This window comes from Plectropomus leopardus, chromosome 19 (genome assembly GCF_008729295.1).
Source record: "Plectropomus leopardus isolate mb chromosome 19, YSFRI_Pleo_2.0, whole genome shotgun sequence".
Lineage (NCBI taxonomy): Eukaryota > Metazoa > Chordata > Actinopteri > Perciformes > Serranidae > Plectropomus > Plectropomus leopardus.
In genome coordinates this window covers 14821205-14843832 of record NC_056481.1, presented here as the reverse complement: position 1 = coordinate 14843832, position 22628 = coordinate 14821205, and the positions used below count along the sequence as shown (strand labels likewise).

General features: G+C 40.0%; 1 protein-coding gene across 1 annotated transcript in view; it reads right to left on the bottom strand.

Annotated features, from left to right (window-relative positions):
- Positions 1-1061: 1061 nt before the first annotated feature.
- The window catches only part of ngfrb (nerve growth factor receptor b), a 35989-nt gene continuing 14422 nt past the window's right edge, over positions 1062-22628 (bottom strand). The window contains exons 4-6 of the mRNA XM_042508223.1: positions 9084-9330; positions 7676-7836; positions 1062-5943 (exon numbers count right to left, since the gene is read on the bottom strand). Coding sequence (XP_042364157.1) covers positions 5600-5943; positions 7676-7836; positions 9084-9330 — 752 coding nt within the window. The 3' untranslated portion in view covers positions 1062-5599. The remainder of the gene's footprint in view (positions 5944-7675; positions 7837-9083; positions 9331-22628) is intronic.

Here is a 22628-nt window from a genome sequence, read left to right as displayed (position 1 = left end):
TTTCTATTATTATAGTATTGTGTTGCGGTAGTGACACTGACCACACGCAATGCCATAATTCATGCAGTCAGTTTGATGAAGCTAGAGAGGAACACGTCCATCCTACTTTGCCTCCCTCTCAGTCCCCCCTTCCTCTTCTGTCCCTCCTTGGGTTGCAACTGTTGACGCTTCCAGTAATCAGTCTGTCTCATTTGGCTTGGATTACCTTTCAGAAGGACTTCAGTGGCTCTTAAGGAAAATGCACAGACCTCCATCCTGAGGGCAAAACACAAAAAGAATCCAGGGCAAATCTATGGATCCCCAAAGTGTGCAAGATTGAATAAATAAATAAGTATGAAATTAATAATGCAATGCGTGACATGAACCAATAAATTGTAACTCATTTATCAAATTAATGAGAAAAAAAACTTATTTTGAAATGTTACTTCATCCCTCTTATGTTAGCAATCTTGACAGTAACAATTTTATTGTAGCTCTTTTTAATTGCTTTAATAAAATGTTTTTATTTAATGTAATTTTTTTCTTAACGTTTTCAGTCTATTTAATGTCACATTTCTCCACTTTTTATTTTATTAACAAGGCTACACATGCTAAGGTATTTAGCTTGAATGCTAACTATGTTTTCATGTGGGAATACATTATTACCTGTTGTTAGCAGCAGCAGCTAGCTGGCTAATAGAGAGGGGTTTTTTTGGACAACGTAGTGATTCTGAAGATGTTCCTCACAAACAAAAAAAGAACCGTGACTTGCAACATCCAGTCTGTCTCTGTGGTTTCTCAAACCGTCGGGAGTGAACTAACAGATGTTTGTGTTTGCATTGTTGAATCAATACAGGATATAAGTGGTTTAAGAGCTTTATTATTGGTTTTACTGCTTGTCTGATGTAGGAATTTTGCAAATTCACATTAAGTATAGTACAGTATATGTATTAGTATACAAGGAACATTCAGTATTTCTCAGATCTGTACAATTCAGTCCTGGTACACTGTCGGTCTTGTCACCATGAGTTACATTACCAGGGCTTTTTTAAAACCTACCCTCCAAAGACGGTCTTTTATCCCTCCCACCCACCCTAAAATCCCCATCTGCATGACTACTTTGTTACTCTCAAGTGCAATTTTATAACATGTTCACCTTCAGTTAGGTTTACTGTACACACAATTCAATGTTTGGTTACCTAAACAAATACTGTCCAAGGAAAAGGCCTCCAACTTCAGTCACAGTTCACAACTCTGAAGACAGTGTTGAGTTAATTATAGTACAATGAACAAGGGGCTTTCAGGAAAGGTCATTCTCTAGAAGGCATGAACACATCTGGCAAATCTCTTCAATCCTGCTAACTGCTAATTTGCCAGTCATATTTTGCTTTGTGTAACTTTTCAATAAGTCTGTCTTTTTGGTAAATATATGGTTATAGACAGCTACCAGTTAGCTAAGCTTAGCATAAAGACTGGAAACAGGGGGTCACAGCTAGCCTGACCCCGTGCAATGGAATATAATCTGCCAAAGTGCATCAGAGTAGTTATGCTAGTGGAATTACACCATCCGGGTCTGCACATGATGCCACTGGGCCCAAGATTAACTTATTTTAATCCCATTCAAGATAGCAGAGTGCTAGACTGGAAGTTAGCTGTTAGGCTGGCTGAAGTTAGCCCCTTGGCTGCACTAAACCATTTCTGGTGTTCTTGCCTTATCGGCCCCCTAATTTGGAAGATGCAGATCATTTCATACCATGGCAACAGAGCTTTTTCAGTTTCATAAGCCACTGAGCAACTTTCATATGAATAAACGGGGCCCTGCGTTGAATACTGTAGCTATCCAGTTCTCTTAATACATCCATGAAATCACCACAACTTTTTGTTCTCACACTTACACATTTAAAAAAAAAATGAGATGCTAATTGGTTATCGTGCTAACTTTAGAGTTAGTGGTATGCAGATTTTGTTACCTTTCTACAGAGCCAGGCTAGGTGTTTCCCTTGTTTCCAGTCCTAATGCTAAGCTAAGGTAACCACCTGATGACTGTAGCATTGTATTGAACGCACACATATTTGGCTGATATCTATCTTCTTATCTCACTCTCAGCAAGGGAGCTAGTAAGGGTATTTTCCAAAATGTCATAGGCAACTGCAAAATGATTGAGTTTCTGTACAGGGCACCTATACTGAAATTGCATTGCATCTTATAATAAAATTGTATAGTTGAGTTTGGTGATGTTTTTACAAATGGATTTGTAGAGCATTTCCAGTTCTGATTAGCCTTAAAGGTATTTTGAATATGTGTTCCCTATTTAGTTCAGTTGTAATGATGCACTGCATTTATACATCTGATGGGCCTAACTGGGCTGAAAAATGGGCCCTTTATGGGATTATCCACAGGGTCCACAATAGCATGGGTAGGTCTACCCATGTGGGCCCCATATGGGTTATACTAGGGCTACCAGGTACCAGTGGGCATGTGGGCATGTGTCTAATGATAATCCTATGAAGGGCCCATTTTTCAGCCCATTTACAATCCAAATGGACCCCATATATAAATGTTGTCTGATCTGCCTACAGATGGTTTATAGAATAGGCCTATTTGTAACATTTCAACAGATTATGACTTGAGATTCAAAAATGTAACTGTTTCACTTTATTCTATCTGATGTTAAACGGTATATGTGACAATTGATGGACATACCTACATATTTTTATAATAATTTTGTTGGACTTTCACTCAGCCTAGGCAGCGAAGGTTGAGTGAAGAGTTTAAATTGATCTACATTATTCAGAGAATATATAGTGAGTTGTCACACAGGCTCTATAATATAGGTCTACAGACAAAGCTAAACTTTGAGTTGCAAAAATTAATAAGATGTTAAAATGTTACAAATACTCCATTAACTATCTGTAGATTATCCGAATAAAGTGTTACCAAATAATTTGTTACTTTACAAAGGCACCTACCTTCCTTTTGCCCTTCTTACCCTTTTAAAACTAGCACAGCATTGATATTGTAGTCCTATTCACATAGATATTGTAAAGTGGCGCCCTCTCGGCTTTAACTAAAATAAAAACTAGAAAAAGACAAACTATTTACAAGTTAAAAAAAAAGTCAACTAACAAAAATGTACTTACAAAAACGGCGAAAAACAGCAAATATACAACATCAGTGGACACCTGAAATAGTTCCCAGGCACTTGTGATGCAAGACAGACATAATTACATATTTATGCACTAGAATCTATGACAATAACATAAAAAACCATTAAAATACAACAACTCTTAGAAAGCAGAGTGAGAATACCTTCATTTAGAGTAATACTAAAGCATGAATCTCAGTATGCCAGTGGTTAGTAACGATGTAGAAGTAACAGATGAAGTTGGTGATATAGGTAAGTTTAGCACAGTGGACTATTTGCTCCTTCAAATATTTTCCCCAAAAGGGAGTTAGGGGTCCTCAGTTGGCAGCATAATATATAAACTATGCTTTGCTAAATTCAACACAAATAGGTGCAACAGAACACAGTGTAAAAAGCATGTACTGCCATGAGCAGAGGAATGCATGCTTATATTTAAATAAGCTGATTAATGTAAATGTTGAATTGGGCTGGGTTTCACCTTTACATTTAAGTAATCTGAACCTGTTCTGCTCTCCCTCAGTCTGATCATCCCACATCCATTGACTTATGTCTCCACTGACTTGCCTTTTATCCAGAGGTCATTGTTGCAAACAATGAGGAAACAAGACACCCTTTTTCTTTTTTCTCTGCCAGGTTTCCCTCGCTTATTCACCTGTTTAAAGGATTGTCAGTCGCAAGAATCACTGCTGTGGATAAAATATTGATGTAGTAACACAATCATTTAAGATACCCTGAGAAATAAAGCAAAAACAGTTAGAAAACCCTGGATTTTTGTTTTGAATCCTAATTATTCTGTTTGTTGGTTGAAATTTGTGCACTGGTTGACAATGGGTTGTTAGTTTCTACATGCTGTTTACTGTTAAGGTAGCATTTCACCATCTAAAGCAAACATTGCAAATTATATGGATTTTCGGCATACTTTAGGACACAGAGTTACCTTATATTGGCTACTAATAATGAGATTAAACAATACAGATACAGCCACCTACAATATCCTCTCACTTGGTGATGGGGCCCAGGCAGATCTGTGGTCGATCCCTGCTGGGACCTTGCCAGGCTCTTGGCTTGAATGTGATCCCCTTCAATGATGTACTCAACCTGAGGCTGACTTGTAACACCTCAAAGCAAAAACAGTTAGGCAGAGCAGTGATTATGGAGGTTGAAGCGGTCAACTGTGCCTAAAATCAGCTGGGATTTATTGTCAGCTGAAAGGCCTTCGGATGAAGGGAAATTCTCAGTGACTGCATCCGTACATGGTCCGCTCATAAGAGTGTCCCATACAGTATATGGCAGGTTCTGAAGTTTTCTGTCTTCTACAATGAGTAAGAATGTAAATGTATACATTGTCTGTGTGTGTTTGTATTGTACATGCATGCATGGTTACACACTGTATGTCTGTATGTGTGTGTGTATATATGTATGGTATGTGTATGGTGTGTGCCTATGTACATACAATATACACAGTTGTTACTGAGTGACTCAAGTTTTGAATTCCACATCCCTCTGTTTTCTTGGCCATATGAAGGAGTTTGTGTGGGAGCTCCTGTGTTATGCAGATAAACCCGAGCACATAGAGTAGTGTCTCATGTTGCCTTGGTCAATGACCTGCCTCACAGACCACCTAGTCGGCAAAGTCTCGCCAGCAGTTCTTATAGCACTTGTCGGAAAACAGTAGAGTCTGCAGAAACCACTTAAGACAAAGCCAATGTTGAGATTAATTCCATGTGTGCTGCAGTTCAATGTCTTAAACCTGACACAAGCATTTAAAATGAAAGTAAATAGCTGGCTGGACTTTTGTTTTTGCTGAGGGAGAACAGGTTCATTTGAAAAGTGTCCAAGCATCCTTCCTCAGGTTGTCATGTTTGCAAAGATCCAGATACTCTGCGGTATGCAGACCACAACGAGCAGCAATAACAGACGCAAGTCATCTGACAACTTAAATTCAAAAAGTCTAACATGGCATGTAAATAATGTTGCTTGTCGGGTATAGTCTCCAAACATTTACTCCTCTTTGGTAGCATGGATCTGTAAAGTAACATTTAAAGATACAACACTGGCTTATGAATGCGATAAGGAACAAACTGACTATGAATGTTAATGAATAAAGATGCAGAAGATAGAGATGTAGGAATGAAAGAGCTGGGTATCCACAATAAATTCAGTCTGTGGTCCATTGCTGCTCCGTAGTGGTGTGGGAAGGCAGGTGGATGTCCAGGCTCAAAAATGGAATGATTATAGATGATTTCCTTCCACATAGGCTTTACATTGTGTGGATTCTTAAAATGTGACGAGTGATTATAAGCACATCCTGATGGTTAAGTGAAGTGTTTTGACTGGATTACGCTGACTTGTGATATTTGACTACTGGCTTCAAGAGGGAATAACTTAAAGCGGTTCTAGCATGAATTATGTGGAGTGAGGGAGGCCATGGAAGAATATTAAGGTTCAGGTGGTTTGCTCACTGTTATGCTTTAATCACACTACAGAAGTGGCGGTGGGCTTTGGGGCACTCGGGCTCAGCACCAGACTCTGGGCGATGTCGTCACGGTTGATCTTGCGCAGCGCCGTGCACAGCGTGTCGATGCTGGCGCAGTCCTTTCTGGCCCAGTCAGACAGGAGTGCACGAACAGGATGCTCTTCCTGCCGGAATGTGGCAATCCGCTCCTCCTCGTATCCCAGGAGGCCCGCTAGGTTGCACCAGTCACTGTCCTCCATGTGGTTACAGTCGTCTCCTTCACTGCCCATGTACAGCAGCTTCTCCACTTTCTCTCTGGTGTGGAGAGGAAGGAGCAAACAAGGCTCTTCATCCATTGTGACCACTGCAGAGGAAAAAAGAACAAAAAAAAGTTCATTTCATTGTTAGCTAAATATGATGTGAAAGAATACTAAATCTAAGAATAATTACATTTATCCTTGAACAAAACTTTTAAATATTTTACAATGTATGCTACACAAAAAAGGGATACTCTGAGAAATCCATACACATTGCTTTCTGTGGCTGACCACTGCATCACATGGTGATTTTATCTACATCTTGTTTATTAGCATTTTAACGGACAGGAACAACAGTGGTGTAACTACAACTTTCATGTCCATCATGTGATGCCATAGGGACTCCCATATACTTGCACTGGGAAAGAGAAATCTGTAAATCAGTGGATACATTTTTTGAGTGTCACAATTCCTGCAAAATTCTTTCGTTTTATTATCAGGATTTTAACCAATTGTTTTTTTCCTCCTTAAAATTTGGTGAGGGCTAAATCTGACGTAGCTGGCTCACTGGCGGAAGTTAATCACTTGACCAGCTACCTCTCTAGTGAGCTTTCTCTTTAGGCCCAAAAATACTCAAGATCTGCATTATCTAACATCTAAGAAATCAAAGTTTTTTTGGCTTCATGTGCCAATGAGCAACTTTCGTAAGAATGAACATGGCCCTGCCTTCACTGCTGTATCTGGTTCTCTTTATGCATTCATGATATTCTATTGTTTGGCAGCAACCTCTAGTTACCATAGAAATATAACTGAAGCAAAGGAGAATGTCATGTGACGTAGTATAAAAAGTGAAAGTCTGCGTTGGGATGAGGTCAGGGTGATGGCAGGGTCAAACAAACACAGGATTTTCACCCAGTGGACCACTTTTTATGTTCTGTGTGAACATAAATGTTTTAAATAAACTCATTTTAAGCCAAACCATGACCCTTATCCTAGACCCAACCAAGTAGATCTGGATCAAAACTGCAGCCATTAGTACATGCACTTGACATTGGTACACCCCAACTGTTGTATATGTCACTGTGGGAGTCATTTGCAAATGACCTATTCTGTTGTTTAGGTATGTGGATGTGATGAAGCACACTGTAGCTGCTTTGCATGAGCAGCAATAGCTTCACTGGCTGACCAGTTTGATGAAAACATCATTACAGATAATCCAAGAAAAAGACATTCTTTGGCCACACTGTCTGACTGTCAACACAAGTCAACAGCTTGTTTAGCACCCAAAATGCTTCCACACATCGCACCTACTACCACTCCATTACAACAATGCAAACATTTCTTCTGTTTGTACCACTTTGTTTTCTTCCTTTACTATAATCTGGACAAGAATGTGCTTTCTTAAAGTCTTTACTTCTCTCAAACTGGTTTGTCAGGGCAGGACTGGAAAATGCCAGGAGCACATGTTGCCAAAATGCAATCACTACAGCTCTGTCAGTGCTGTAATCCCTGTTTGCTGACTTGCTACAGTAAGTTTGAAAGGTCGTATTCCAGGAGGAGTGGATGAGGCCACCAGACGCTTCAGTCCTGAGGGGAAATTCTTTTCTTTCGACCAATGTGGGAACAGTTCGGTGCAGTCTGTGTGTTAATTCACAGAAATACATCAGGCTTATTTATGGATTAGAAGAAACTCATTATCACAGGAATTTGGTGCCAAATAAACACTGGCTTTTGTGCTGAAATGTGCTTAATTTAGGTGCAATAGTCTGATAAATGAGGCCTATTGTATTTCTTGTTGAGATGGGAGTGGCCTCTGTTTAGGAACAGGTAGTGTGTTACCTGTCTGTGCCTGAGTCTGGCCCTGCTGCTCCTGCAGACTTTGGCTGTCCACAGAAATGCCGCTGTCACTGTGCAGCTTCTCCCCCTCAGGTGACGTTGTCTGGTTCTGGTTGGCTGTGCAGTTGTTGGCGCCTTGCTTGTTCTGCTTACAGCTGTTCCATCTAAATGAGAGTGCATCAGAAATGAAGAAAACTCAACTCAAAAAAAAAATGCAGGAAATAAACAATAGTGCAGAAACAAACTGTGAACACATCATTTACATTTTAGCACCCATTTAGTTGATGTGGTGAGTTAGTTCACGCACAGTTGCCTACATCCAGGAGAAATGAAGCAACATTAGTATAACTTTAAGTTTTGTGTAGTTACCATAGACTGTATATAAAAATGAAAAACATGACAGCTCCCCCAAAGTGAGGCAATTCCATTTTGATCACCCCTGGTGTCAAATAAATTTTTCCCAAAGATGGTTTCTGTCACTGAAGGTAGTCATCACCCTGATGTTTCTTCAAGTGTTTGTTTTTATAATAAACTCAGTTTTAATGAGTTTTTAAATTATACAAAGGGGGCTTTTCCTGCCATGATTGACAGCCACAACAGTCAACCAATGTGCTCGCATTCAATTGAGCTGCTCACGATTGGTTGGATGGGTGTTTTGGCGGGTACTCCACCACCATGGATAAGTGGGGCCTGTTGTCCATCTTTATACAGTCTATGGTAGTTACCTGATAAATGTTATATCAATATTCAGTCTCCACCGACTCCTGAAGGAAATATCTGGCTTTTTAGCTTTTGAATGCTCCATGATGTCCACGACCTAGTAGTTAACTTTGTCTGTATGCAATCTGGTGCTGGGCAGGTATGCATTGGGGCTTTTTTTGTTTGTTTGTTTGTTTGTTTTTTAAGCTTTTTTGCTATGGCAAAAAAAACAACATGGAAATAGAAACACAAATTAATGCATAGACTTGTAACACTTGCCTTGCCACACAACATAGATGGATGAACATATTGTACTTTTTTTTAAGTTATCATGACTATAACTTTTGATTTTGCTCAGCAGACAGTGAGAACAAAATGCAAACCATACACTGTAAATCAAAGCATCACAGCAATATGGTTTGTGCCTTAGACCACAGGTTACCATCCTGGGGGTCAGGACTACCCATGTGGTCTAAAGATATATTTAAGGGGTCACAAGATGGTAAAGATAATAATATATGTTGCAGTTACTCAAATGTTTTCATTTTTAAAAGATTTTTCTCAAATTTCTCTTTTATTTTTCTTTTAAAACATTAGGATATTTTCACCTAGAATTACAATATTATGATTCAGCAGTGGGTCTTCAGTCACTATTATGCATTCCTTTTCTGTGTGCTTTAAAATTTGTTTCTGTCTTTAACTCTTTCCTCACCTCTTGAAGATAATGAAGGCCACAAGGCCAACAACAACAGCTGCGAGGATGGAGCAGTAGATGGGGATCAGTTTGTCGTTCAGATGGTGGATCGGCTCCTTAGTATCACCATTAGTGGTGGTGGTTGTGGTGTCTGGAAGGCCCTCTGGTGGGAGGCCTCCTGGCAGGAAGTCATAATAGGTGGGCGGGGAGTTATCCGTAAAAGGCGTGGTAGATACTGGTTCTTCGTAACCTGTGGGAGCTGGGACTGTAAACCAAAACAGTGAAGTTAATTGGTGTAACATCATCTTTAATCAAATCAAAGGACTTTTTTTCTCAGAGACAAAGTCCTCCAAGCTAAAGGTTTGCCCACCATCAGTGGCAGCAGAAGGAGAAACATGCTGTAGACCTTATTGTTTTTTTGTGCTTTTTTTTAAACTCCTGTTGTGATGTTATTATTGTACTCATGTTTTGTTCTTTTTACCTTTTTCTTTTTGCACTGCACTTTGTAACATTTCAAAAGGTGCTATATAAATCAGTTGTACTTACTTACTAGGCCAGTGATATTAATGATAAAGTGCCTGGTGGCCACGCCAACCATTACCTAATTCACAATATTTATTTTTTTTTAATCAAAAGAGAGTGCCAGTGGAGAGTCGCCCGTACCCCCGACAAAGGTCCTGGCTAAACCCATAATGTCCTAAAACCCTAAAAGTGCCCTGAAATCCTAGAAACTTCCTAAAATCCTAGAAATGTCCAAAAATCTGAGAAATGTCCTAAAATTCTGGAAACATCTTAAAATCCCAGACATGTCCTCCAAGTGTAAAATCATCCTAAAATTCTTACAACATCCTAAATTCCGAGAAGTGTCCTAAAGTCCTAGAAATGTCATAAAATCCTAGAAACATGTACTGTATAGGGCTGCTACATCTGGCCCCTGGCCTCCTGTCATTTTCCAAACATACCCCTGCTGTAGACCCTTTGATACTCCTGCAGATCAGGACATTTTCATCTTAAAGATATGTCTAAAAAATTGCATCCAAGATTTAAATATGGTTACAAATACGACAGATCATCTATCTTCAACCTCCTATCACTATTTTTACCTCTACCCACCATAACCAGTATAACCATAAATGTCTATCATGCTGCAAACACATACAACAAGCACACCCACACATTACATCCCGCATCACTTGGGTCCTTTCCCCTCCTCCCCAGGGAGCCATTAACATGGGGAAGAGCAAGTATGTCCATCCAGTCCTGCCCACTTTCCTCGGACCATTAACGCTAAGCAGACATGTTCGCTTCTCACCACGGATGTGGAAACCTATCCTCGCCTGTCACTTACTTACAGTTACTCACATCATCAACAGGAAATCATCCCGTTGGCTTCCAAGGACTCTAAAACCCTCAGGAGAGAAGCTGAATGTGAGGCGGTCATTTTTTTCCTCTAATGAGGTGAAAACATTTTTAATGAGAGCTTATTTAGATGGATGCACAGAGCAGCTGAGGGCTTTTAGCTGAAGGAATTTGTGATAAGTACTTTATGGTGACACCAATATACTGAACATCCCATTAACTTCTTATGCCGGACGTCCATCATTCTCACTCCTTAACCTGTCAAGACATTGGTTTGTTTCACTAAAAAACTCTTATGATGATGTTGATGTCATAAGGCTAAACAGAAATGATGAAGGTGACACTTTTAAGTGTTAAGTATTCACTATTTTCATATCGGCCTGTTTGTCTTGCTTGTTTGCATCAGTCTTTAGCCTGCTTTATACTTTGACGGGTCAGTGAAGCCTCCTCCTGCTGGGTTCAATGAGCCGCAACCTCCAGGTGTTTTCAGCTCTCTCAGCACAGTACATGTTACTTATAATTGGCTTTCTAAAGTCAGTGATCTCTCTTACGCTCTTAAACTCTCCTGGACCAATCACTGGCCCCTGTGTTTCAGCTAAATAATGTTCAGATCCATATAAACTTATTTTAAATTCTATTGGAGATACCACACTTCAAAAAGCTTGAAAATTAGCAATTTCCACCAAAATCTTGGTGAACAGTTTATAAAATCTAAAATTTATTGTGACAATCAATTATTTCAAAGGTTAAAACTATCAAAATTTAATTGTTTTACTGCTTTTTTGGAACAAACCAACTTGTTTACATTTCTGTAGAAACAAACTCATAACAATGGCTGCCTATATACGTGTACAATATTATTTTTAACAAGTTATTTAGTCCCAGTATTCTGTTAAAATAATATTTTGGGACTGAATATCTTGTTAAGAAGGATAGCTTGTTTGTAAACAAGTTGTTAGTTTGGTTTTACAAAAATTGTAAGCAAGTTGGTTTGTACCAGAAATTGATCAAATAATGCATTGTTTTGTTACAGTTTTAACCTCCGAAAGCATTGATTTTCACAACATTTTAGTGGAAATTCAATTTTTTCTAGGTCCCATCTGGTAGTTTTGGAAAGTTTGGGATCTCCAATAGAATTTAAAATTTGTTTCAATGGATTTGAGCAACGTATAGCCAAAACACAGGAGCCAATGATTGGTCCAGCAGAGTTAAGCAAGTATCAACTGGGATTGAGGACTACAAGTTTGAAAATGCAAAAAAATCATTACAAAACATAGGTTTTATGTATCCACTACATAACATACAAAGTTTTCATATCCACAGCTTGCAGAAACTTACAATACCAACATTTATTCTGGCGACTGGGTTGGTATAACAGTGTCACAGCTCTGGCAGTGAACTTAGTTTTTTCCTGTTTTCCTATTGTTCTCCTGCTCCCCCTCCCCTCTTTGTCAGAGTGTGTCTGTCTCTGGAGGGCGTGGCTGCTGCCATCAAGCACCTGGCCGAACCTCACACCTGCAACTCATCCCCCTCTCGTCAGCCTCAGTATAAGAACCCGAGCTTCACCTCTGCTATTCACCAGGTTATTCCATCTGCTCCAGATAGTAGTTAATGTTGGCTGCTCTAACCTCTTTACAGTTTGTGTGTTTTTCTAAGAGCTACCAGTTAGTTTTTCTAATGTGATTTTTTTCCTCATGTTCACATTTCACCAACATCTACTTCTCATGTCTGTCCTCACCTTCAACCAGTTCAGAGAGGACTCAGTCAGAAGAAACTGCTCAGTCTGCCAGCTCTCTGCCATTTTGCCTCAACCTGCCTGCCTACAGTCTCCGTCAACCCCACCTTGATCATTCTGCTTCTGCCAGCAACCAGCTCTACAAAAAAACTCACTGAACTTTTATTTTGCCTTCTGAGTCTGCTTTAAGGCTCCAAATATCATAACAAACCTTAACAAACAGACTTCTGTAGCCTGCTCCCCATCTCTAATTGGGGCTAACAGCCACGCAGTCTCCCGCTGGACTGTCAGTGATTTGAGTTGCATTGTGGGGAGGGTATGCATCATGTTTTTTAAAGGAAGAAATAAAAAAAGATCTCTGGTGCCACCACATCAGTTTTGATCTTTTTTTCAGTGGTCGTCTGAAAAATGTTATTGGACGGCAGTATTCTTGGCTACAATGCCAATTTCTTGAGCTTATATGTATAAATGAAGTGCCTGAGAAACACTAAATACATGCATATCATGCTGATGATGCACTGCAGCATCTGTTTTTCTCTTAGTCTTTCTGAATTTGGAAAGAAAGTTATGAGTGGATATAAATGAAACTTGTGGTTGTATGCACAAAAAACCCCTTCCCATCCTATATTCAATATCCCAGACAGCCATACACACCAATATGGGTTGTCTTTTTCTACCCGAATGTTTTTGATTCCTATCCACACACACACACACACACACACACACACACACACACACACACACACACACACACACACACACACACACACTCACAAACACACTTGAAACCAGACACCATTCATTGACAGAAATCTTCTTTGTCCAGCACAAAAAAACCCTCCCCATCTCTCCATCCTTCAATCTTCTCTCTATTTTAACGAAGGCTGCACTTTTGCTCGCTCCAATCAGGTATTTCCTTTCTATCAATCAGTCTTATGATCATTCAGACACCACTTCTTTTTTTTTTTTTTGGTCTTTTCACCTCCCCATGAGCCCTTCCACTGATGCTAAAACACAGCATCATTGTTGTCTACCCTCCCTGGTTATATCCTTTATTCCTTTTGTTCATTAACCATTTATCTCACTCCATCAATCCCATCGTTTACTCTCTACATTACTGTGCTCTCCCTCCCTCTATGAACAGTTAAAACAAGGCCCTAAGTGCCTTTACTGAACCTCTCACATTGGATTGTCTGGCCTCAGAGGGGAGTGACCTTCTCCTGCTGAGCTCAGCTTGTTTCCACTGTGCAGAGTGGTTACTGGACCGCTGCTCTCAGAGTCGAGACATGTTTTAATGATCGGCACAGCAACAGCTCCCTTATACTGTACCCTCAAGTCACCAGCTGCTTGTGTAAAATCATTTCCATTCATGTACAAGAAATGAAATGATTGTTAAAAATAAATGTACTGAATTAGGAAAAAAGTGCATGCATGCATGCACCTTAAGCTACAGACTGAGAAAATATAATTTAATTCACTATGCCGCTCAAAGGACACCACTGGCAGGAACTGGCAACTTTTTAGATGATTTTTAGAGTCAGAAATATTCTGTTTCCTTACTTGGAGAAAAAGATGCAGTAATCCGGTGTGCTCCTACTACACCCCTAGCTGCAATATTTGCACATATCCATAAAGCTGTTGATATCAGTGTGCGGCAAACTTTGATAAAAGCACCAAGTGAGGTGCATATGTGCTGTATACTTGTCCAAAGAATGCTCCTACTGCTAAACTGCAGTAATATCAGCATATCCCACTTGTCTTAATCAGAAAATACTACATTTGGAATATCCAAATGGAAGATAATCTTTGTTTCCTTGTTTCCTCTAATGCTAATGTATATTATTAAAATTTATGTCATGAATCCTTATGCTATATCTCATACAGTATATGCCTCATCAAGATGGTAATATGTTCAAGTCTTGAAATGGTCTTCAATGATGCTCTATCCCCGATCCCAACACCCAAAGAGGACCCACACATAAATCTCACAGTGCTTTCATATACAATACGGCATTCCCATTTTAAAATCATAGGACTGCACATGTGCCTCTGTGTCACAGTTTAAAATGTGCCAGTAGCTTGTCATTAAGATCATAAAAATTTAAAGATGTGTAACTGTCAAAATAACAGGTTCAGCAAACTGTAACTCTTGTCAACAAACCATTTACTGTATTTATTGTTAAGCGTTATTTGGATGTTAGTGAAATTACTGGAATTTTCCTTCCGTCTGTTAATGACTAGCGTGTAACTGGAAATCCGGGCACATGTGTACTTGCCAGCATTAGATGAGTAATTATATAGAGAGAACCCCACCCGTCACCTATGCATGCAGTGAGAGTGAGTCTGTTTGTGTACAGTGTGTGTGGGCTTTTCTACAGCAGCCACGCCTGAGTAAAGCTCGTCATTCCAACCTCTTGCACACAGGTGTTGCTGCTATGTCGACACCATATACTTTAAAAGCTGACTTTGGAGTTAAACAGAAAGGAAAAGGAGGGGTTTCTGACATGAGTCAGTTGGTTTTTTATTATATATCATTACGCGTGAGCTCAGCCGTGACTACTGCCAGGACCTGTCCAACCAACACCTCAACAGTGACTGACAAATTTTAAGGAACAGTTCACCCCCATAATCAAAAACATTTGAAAACACTCTACTCAAAAAAAAGGTCTGTTGATTATCTTGACCGACTGGGTCATGATTTCTGGAAGGAAACACTGCTGTTGAGCTCATCAAAAGTGTTTCTTAGTGCTTTGAGCACCACAAGCCGAGTGCTATCTAGCTCCATTATATTGGACAGAAGGCAGACATCTCTACAGCTCATATCTCACTCTGCAACTCACACCAAAACAATGTAAATTGCTAAACAGCGCGACAGGTAGGAGGAATAATATGCATTTTGGGGGTGAACTGTCCCTTTAAGGAATTTATGTTGCTACAACAAGCACAAGTGAAGGGTTAAATGAAGATCACTGAATAATGCTGTTGCTCCTGCTTTGTTGATCCACGTTCAACACTTGTAATTTCTTTCGATCCGATATCTCTCCCCTCTTTTCTCACACGTTCTCTTTCTCCTTGAGGCCTCGGTTCCTACCTTACATGACCCATCTCATTTTTCTGTCCATGTGCCGCAGATTGAACACACCCCTGAACGTGTGTGCATGTTTGCGATTTTGTACAGGGTGCATGTGTGTGCACAGCTGTGGCTTTATGTGTGTGTGTGGGGGGCCTGTTCTGCGGCAGAATGTGATCAGCACTCGTAGAGGTCAACCAGAGAAACCTGAGAGTGTAGAGGAGTAACTCCATCGCTTTTATCGATCAGGCCACATTCTCAGCATCTGTTCGTTCTCTCCACTCTTTCAAGCTTCCTCCATCGCTTTGTTTTCTGAAGCTCTCTGTTCACTTTTCTACGTAGTAATTTTTTGCCTTTTTTTGTTGTTGTTTTGTGTCTGTGGTTATTTCGCCCCTTTTTGTAGTTATTTTGTTTCTTTGTACAGTGCCTTTATTTTCATTTTTATTTTTATTTTGTGGTCATTCTAATATAAGTGACATTTTGAAGGTGGAGGCCAAGGGGGCCCTGACATTTTGTGCCTATGCCTGTTAGGCTTGTTCAGTAATCCATCCATGATCCTAGTCGTTTTACACATTTTTGGAATAACTAAATCTCTAGAATTTTAGCTGAGAATTTTGAAAAAGAGCAAATTGTAGAAAATCCCAACATCATTTTTCACAATGACAGACATAGAGCATCAATCAAGTCATCAACTAAAAATTAAATGGAATTCCTTCTTTTCGCATCATTGCAGTAATTTAGCTAGAAACCGCTATGACTGATAGAAAGATAAATATCTCTGAGAGAAATTCTTGGCTTGGCAGAGACACAATCTCCCGGCACATACTATAAATCCTCACGAGGACAAACCTTTGACTCCCCAAGTAGAATTTTTGGCAAAGAATGAACGGCACGAGCGAAAGCGCGAGTGTTGTGTTCACCCTTGGACCAGAGCGTCCTGCTCATGCCAAATCACCTCCAAAAATTTCCCCCGGAACGTCGAGGGGCAAATTCCTGGAGAATGGCGGGCAACTTCAGGAGACTGAGTCATTGTCACAAGGGGTCGATTCTTGTTTGGGAGCGCAGAAAGAGACACAGACAACTTTAAAACTTCCGTCGTCGTTACAATGGTCGTACTGTGTGGAGCAGGAGAAAGAGGATTTAAGAGAGAGGGTCAACTGTGGCCATCGAGCCCAAGTCAGCAGAGATATAAGTCAGTAGATGTGTCGAGACCAAGCTATGGCCACACAATGAGTGTCTGTGCGATACAAAGACTGTGAATTGTTTAGTCAGACTGGGGTTGGTCGATTCTTCAGAACTAATGATGTGGTAATGCTTTGGACGCAGGAAATCAGAAATGTCGATGGCATTTTTTCCTTTATCATTTTTCTCATTTATCTTTCTCTCTTTAACCATCTGTCAGATGCTGGAACTGACCATTCACTCAGCCGCACCTACGCACAGTGATTGTCCAATCATAGCTTCTATAGGCATCCGATATATCCACCACTTGAAGTGGTGGCATAGGGCTCACGAAAAAGCAACACAATATTTTAAGATTTTGGAGGGTGCTGTCTTTTGTAAGCATTTGCAAAACTAAAAATACAGAAAAAGTTTAAATGGATTAAACTGTGTGCTTGTCTGCTCTACAATAAGCTGCATTGGCATGTATAGAAAACTACCTTGCTACCTACAAGACAACTTTGAGTTACAGGTAATGTAAAAAATATATATCTATATAAATTTGAAAAAAAACATTGTACTATCTGATATTTCTTTCACTGGAAGCCAGTCCTGGGCCCTTTTAAAGTTTAGACCCTTTTAACGTTAGCGACGCTGTCCTGCTCTTTGCTGGATTCGGATACTCTAGTGACCCCTCATGTTTTTGTCCTCAATAACAATTTGATAGCATTGATACCAACAATAACATTGATAACATTTTACTGTAGGCCTATAATATTTATGTTGACTAAAGCTCTACACCACATTTCATAATTTTTATGCCTTCTACATGAATCATCAACTGTTGAGGATACTGACTTTTTGCCTGTGACTTGTTAACGTTAGCCTCTGTAGTCTTTTAGTATATAGGTGATATAATAATAATAATTATTATTATTATTAAGGACAAAAAAAAGGTCCTTCCCCTACTACGTAAAAACAATAGTTTATCTACAAAAATACAATACATTTTTTTAAAAAAAACAGGAAATACACAACACTACATATTTAGCCACCATAGTTATGACCTCTTTTACAATATCCTGTTTTTTAAATAAATCATCTTAAAAACATTTTCAAAAGTCTGCCAAAGATGGGTTTTGCTTTTGTCTACCTCACAGTTTAGAGAATTATGAAATTTGATAAGTGATTGTGGCATTCATAATTTTAGACTGCTTATTGCTGCAGGCGCAAATCTCCTATCTCGAAAATTGCTATTTTTCAGGATTTAGAAAAAACGCTGTATTTTTAAAAATGATCCAATGGCGATAGGTTTAGTCACAAGCTTTTTAAAATGTTATTAAATAAGCGTAGTAAGTAGAAACCCTCTTTTTGTTACAGGCCACTAAACACACTAGATTAAATGACGAACTGGATCTGTCTGTTTTTTTGTAAATGGCATTTGGTTTCTTTAAATTTGAATAATATATATTAACTATGTTATTCAGTTGATGTCATGATGTTACCAATTGTTTGTTGAGTTACGTTTTGGCCTCAATAGCACCATCTTTTGGACATTTAATGTGCTGACATCCTCTGCAGGCCACAAACATATTCCCAAGACGATATTTGCTATTGGGGGAGTACCACTTTAAAAGAGACCTATTGTGTACTGACATCAGTTTGCTTTACTTCCTGATGAAGGCTTGATGCCGAAAGTCAAAGTTTGTTTTTAAAGCTTTGCATGACATAGCCGTGATATTAAAGCCATTTTAATAGTTTGAAGAGAGTGCCTTGGAGTTTTTCCTGTACTTTTCATAAAACAAAGCTCAACAGGTGTGGCAACAGTAAGGGCAGCGTGGCTGCGCAACTGGTCAACTGCACAGGCACCAGTTCTGCTGACATATATCAAAAAGTGAAAGCTCCTCTCCCTCATTCATTACCATCTTCCCCCTCTCTCCTTTCCTTCCTCTATCCCTCCACGTTCTGTCCTCCTCTGTCTTTCTGTCTTGATTTGGTTAAACTGGTCTGGCCCTGAGTGCTGTGCATGGGGCTGGTTAGCAGATCACACTCTCTGATTTCTGTCGATCATTAAGGTCAACCAAACTCAGGAAGGAAACAGCTCCCTCCTCCTACTAACCTATCAATTCAATAACCAAATGCACTTGGTTCAATCACCCTCCCCTGCACCCTCTTGCTTCCTCTCAGCCGCACCCACTCGACCTTCATCCTTCCATATGCTGTCTCAGATCTGAAATGTTCAATAAGTCATCTTATTGATTTCAATCCATGTGTAGGAGCAGGAGTATCGGTGCCCGTCTGCTTATTGCTCTCTGTGTGTGTGTGTGTGTGTGTGTGTGTGTGTGTGTGTGTGTGCGTGCGTGTGTGTGTGTGTGTGTGTTTTATGACTCACATTTGAGTAATCATTCAAAGTTCCTTTCTGTGGGTGTACATTTGTGAATTATGCTGTAAACCAAAACCTGCTGCCCCTGCTTCCACAGGACCAAAGACCCAGGCTTTGGGTGATAGGTCAGCCCACATATGTGCACTTGATCCTAGGTACAATCTCAAACGGGGAACAGGGTCAAGGAGTGAAAATCTCTTTTTCCTACAAGCCTTGAGGGCGTTTAGCCAAAACCTCAGGCTGATAAGAACAGGCAGCCATTACTCTGTCAAACTAAAGCAAGGCTCACTCAACTTTAACCATGGTATGAAAGGGCCTTGTCAAAGTGTGTTAGCATTGGCTGACCATTCCTATTGTTAATGCATTTTCAAATAATCTCTCTGGGATTGACAAGCATCACCCCATAACCAATCCTACTTTATCATTGGTCATATAAAACACCGGTTTCATACCCAGTTGTGTCCTCTGCAAAAAAAACCAAAAAACACTCAAACTCTTCATCGCTGTCACCTAGAAATTGCATTTATAAAGTACAAATTAATCTATTTTATCACTTACATTATGGTAAAAAAAAAAAAAATTGCTGAATATTATATTATACTCCAATTTCTGCAAATACCTCCCTCTAAATCCTACATACTGGATCTTTAATAGAAAATGTATTCAGGGCAGCATTACATGAAAAAACAACATATTTTTAGTAGTTGCATACATAAATTCTAACAGACAAAATTGATCCATACAGTACAAGTTTGTCTTGGCTGATTTATGATAACATGGTAGATGTCACTTCAAGGAGTTGGTAATAAGAGCACTAATCAGCTTCACTTGTCTCTGTGTTGCTGTGACCCCTAAAGGGATTGTGGGGATTATGCCATGTTGTTCAGCGCACATCCCCAAGGGAAACTCACACTACCTGATCTTCCCACAAAGACCCCCTGCTATGACCTTTAACCTCTGACCTCGCTCAGCAGCCTACAAGAGTGGAAGTCATATAACACTTCTTTAGATAGACATCTTGTCTTCGACCCTCAACTCTGTTGGTCTGGTTGGTGTAAGCATGTTTTACCGTCAGAGAGATGAAGAGAGTGGGTTTTTCTCTCATGTAAGATTGAAAACAAACCACTAATCCCTTTGGAAGTGTGGAAGGAAATTAGATTTTCACCCCATGTAACAGCTGAGCTTGTATCCACATAAAGGGGAGAATTCAGCACTGGCCTAAACTCAAATATGACCCAAACAATCACAGCAGTCAATCCATCTTTCTCTCCAAAGATAACCTACAGTACAGTCAAGGTGATGGTCCTGTCCCTCCACTTGAAGTTAAAATATGTCTCTAATGTCTCAAGTTACGACTTGCCTTTTCACAGGCAGTGGCCTTCTCCTTGCGCTCACTCCACCCTCCTGGCTGCATTTAGCCTTCAGGCCTGTGTCGCCTGACTCCTAATGGATATGGATGTCTGGCAGCACTACAGATTTGTAAGTGCTGATAACGCTTGTGCTTCGGTAAAAAGATTACATTAGAAATAAAGAGCACATGATTGGGTTAGAGTGAGGAATAACATATGATGATGAAGCCCATACACAGTGAGCTGTGTGCCTGGAATTACAGCAAATTCACATTCATCATGAAGTATACTGCGTTAGTTATCTAAAGGATGTTTTAGTATTGGAGCTCTGGCTCCTTAGATCTTGATCTTGGATGAATCATCTCTCCGTGCACCACTCTTCTCTTTCAAACCACAAGTTGAATCAAGCTGCATTAAAATGGCATCCTCAATGGAAGATGGATTTTACAGCAGAGGGGCACTTGGTAAAAAAAGCATCACTACATGTAATGTCCACTTCTGCTTATCAAATGACCCTTTATGTTTGTGGTATTTTCCCAGGTTCTTATAAATCTGAACAGACACTGCAATTTATTAATCTTCTACATAACCACTTCAGACCCAGGCGCACCAAAGCAGCATGAAAGAACTTGTGTTGACAAAGGCCAACTCTTTTGCCGTTTTAATTTGCCTGTGTCTTGACCAAAAAGTTACACTTGAACACACACCAAAGATTACAGCCAATGAAAAACTAGCATGTATGGTGTTCACCTGCGTGTGGGGAAAATAACCTCTAACCGGCAGACGGCAATTGTCTGTATTGGTCATTTAAAAGAGAAACTGGAAGTTAGCCATTTAGCACATTGACAACACAAGCTGATGTTAAAAAAACAAAGGATATTTGCTGTGTGCTTGCGAACAATTAAAATCAATCATGAACTACTTCTGCTAAGAAGCAACAAAAATAATCTTAACTACTAAAACAAGTTTGTTTCTATCTCACGCCCTCTTGACTTTAGCCGTTATTTTACTTTCCTCACTTCTGTTTCAGTCTTCGTGTGCTCAGTTGAACTACCAATAGGAGTGACGGGCTCTGCTGTCTCTGACGCTGATTCAACATGCTTAGTCAACTAAAAAACAAGAGACAAGTGCCAACTAGTGTGGGACCACAAAAAACAAGGGCGACAGACATCCACTGACAGCCCATCATTGACCAGTGGCGGATCATCGGCTTGGTGTGTCAGGGCTCTTGTATGTTCCCTTTGCAATTTGGTTGAACAATCACAGATTGGGTGATCACCAGTGTTGAAAAATGTAATCAATTGCTCATTACGAAATGAACACATTATTTAAATAATTACTAAAAAGCCTAAGTAATTACAAGAGAACTCCAAGCCACTCTCTTCTAAACAATTAAAATGGCTTTTGTAAAGGCACACTCAGGCTGGACTTACAAACTCCAGTGGGCTTTGGCATCAAGCCATGGCCATTAAAACGTAATGTCAGTAAGTACTACAACATGTAAAATGCTACTCCTATAGCCCAGCCAACAGCCAACAGCCATTTCATTGATATTTGAAGCAATTCATATGTTACCATGTGCCTCCTAAAATGAATCCGACCTTGTGGAAATTTAGCATGATTCTAAAACCGGGTTTTATCCATTCAGTTTCTGCACAGCTCAAGCAGCCAACTTTAATCACCTAAAAGCCTTTAAATAACACAAATACTCCAGCGTGACTTAAATAAAGCTCAAAGCAAAGCATAAAAATCCCCCAAACAGGAAGAAATAGTCACAACTATACGAAGGACAAATCTACATTAGTTTCACTGTCTGTTTTACTCATTACTAGCTCCTTCAAGAAGCCCCATGGGCTAAACTGAGAGCCCTCGCAGGCCAACGGGATCATGGGAGAGGCACAAAGGACTCCCTTTAGCCTGAGACTTGCTCTGTCTTCACCACTGTGATAACAGCATCCTTCAAACTGCTGGCCCAACAGACTGCATGGCTGATCAACAGACTCCTTTTATTGTCATTTCACAAAAGCGTTGATATAATCTGAGAGGCATCAGGTCATTGGAATGAGCGGTGACAGCAGTCATGAGGAATTTGTGATTTGGAGTGTGATACCCACAGGGTGCAATGATATAAAAGAAATTCAGAGGCCCGTTCAGAGATATGACCTCCTCCTAAACCCTCAACATACGAAGAGTGTGGCCTTTGTATCTGTTGATGGGATGAGTCCATGAAGACAATGAGACAAGCTTCGGCGTGGCATTTAGGTTGATGAGCCGACAATGTCTATAGTGTCGCACTGAGACCTTCTGATTATTTGGCTGAAGATGCGGATGCCCACACTGTCTGTTCAGTGCTGCAGAGCGAATGTGTGGACCGATTCTGTTCAGGCCATCATGACCCCGGGCCATGCACTCCCCCATTCAACTTTACTAGCTCTGAACAGAGGTTCATGGTAAACTTGCCCAGTGTTTTGATAGGGTCATCCCACAGCCATTTACTAAATAGTTG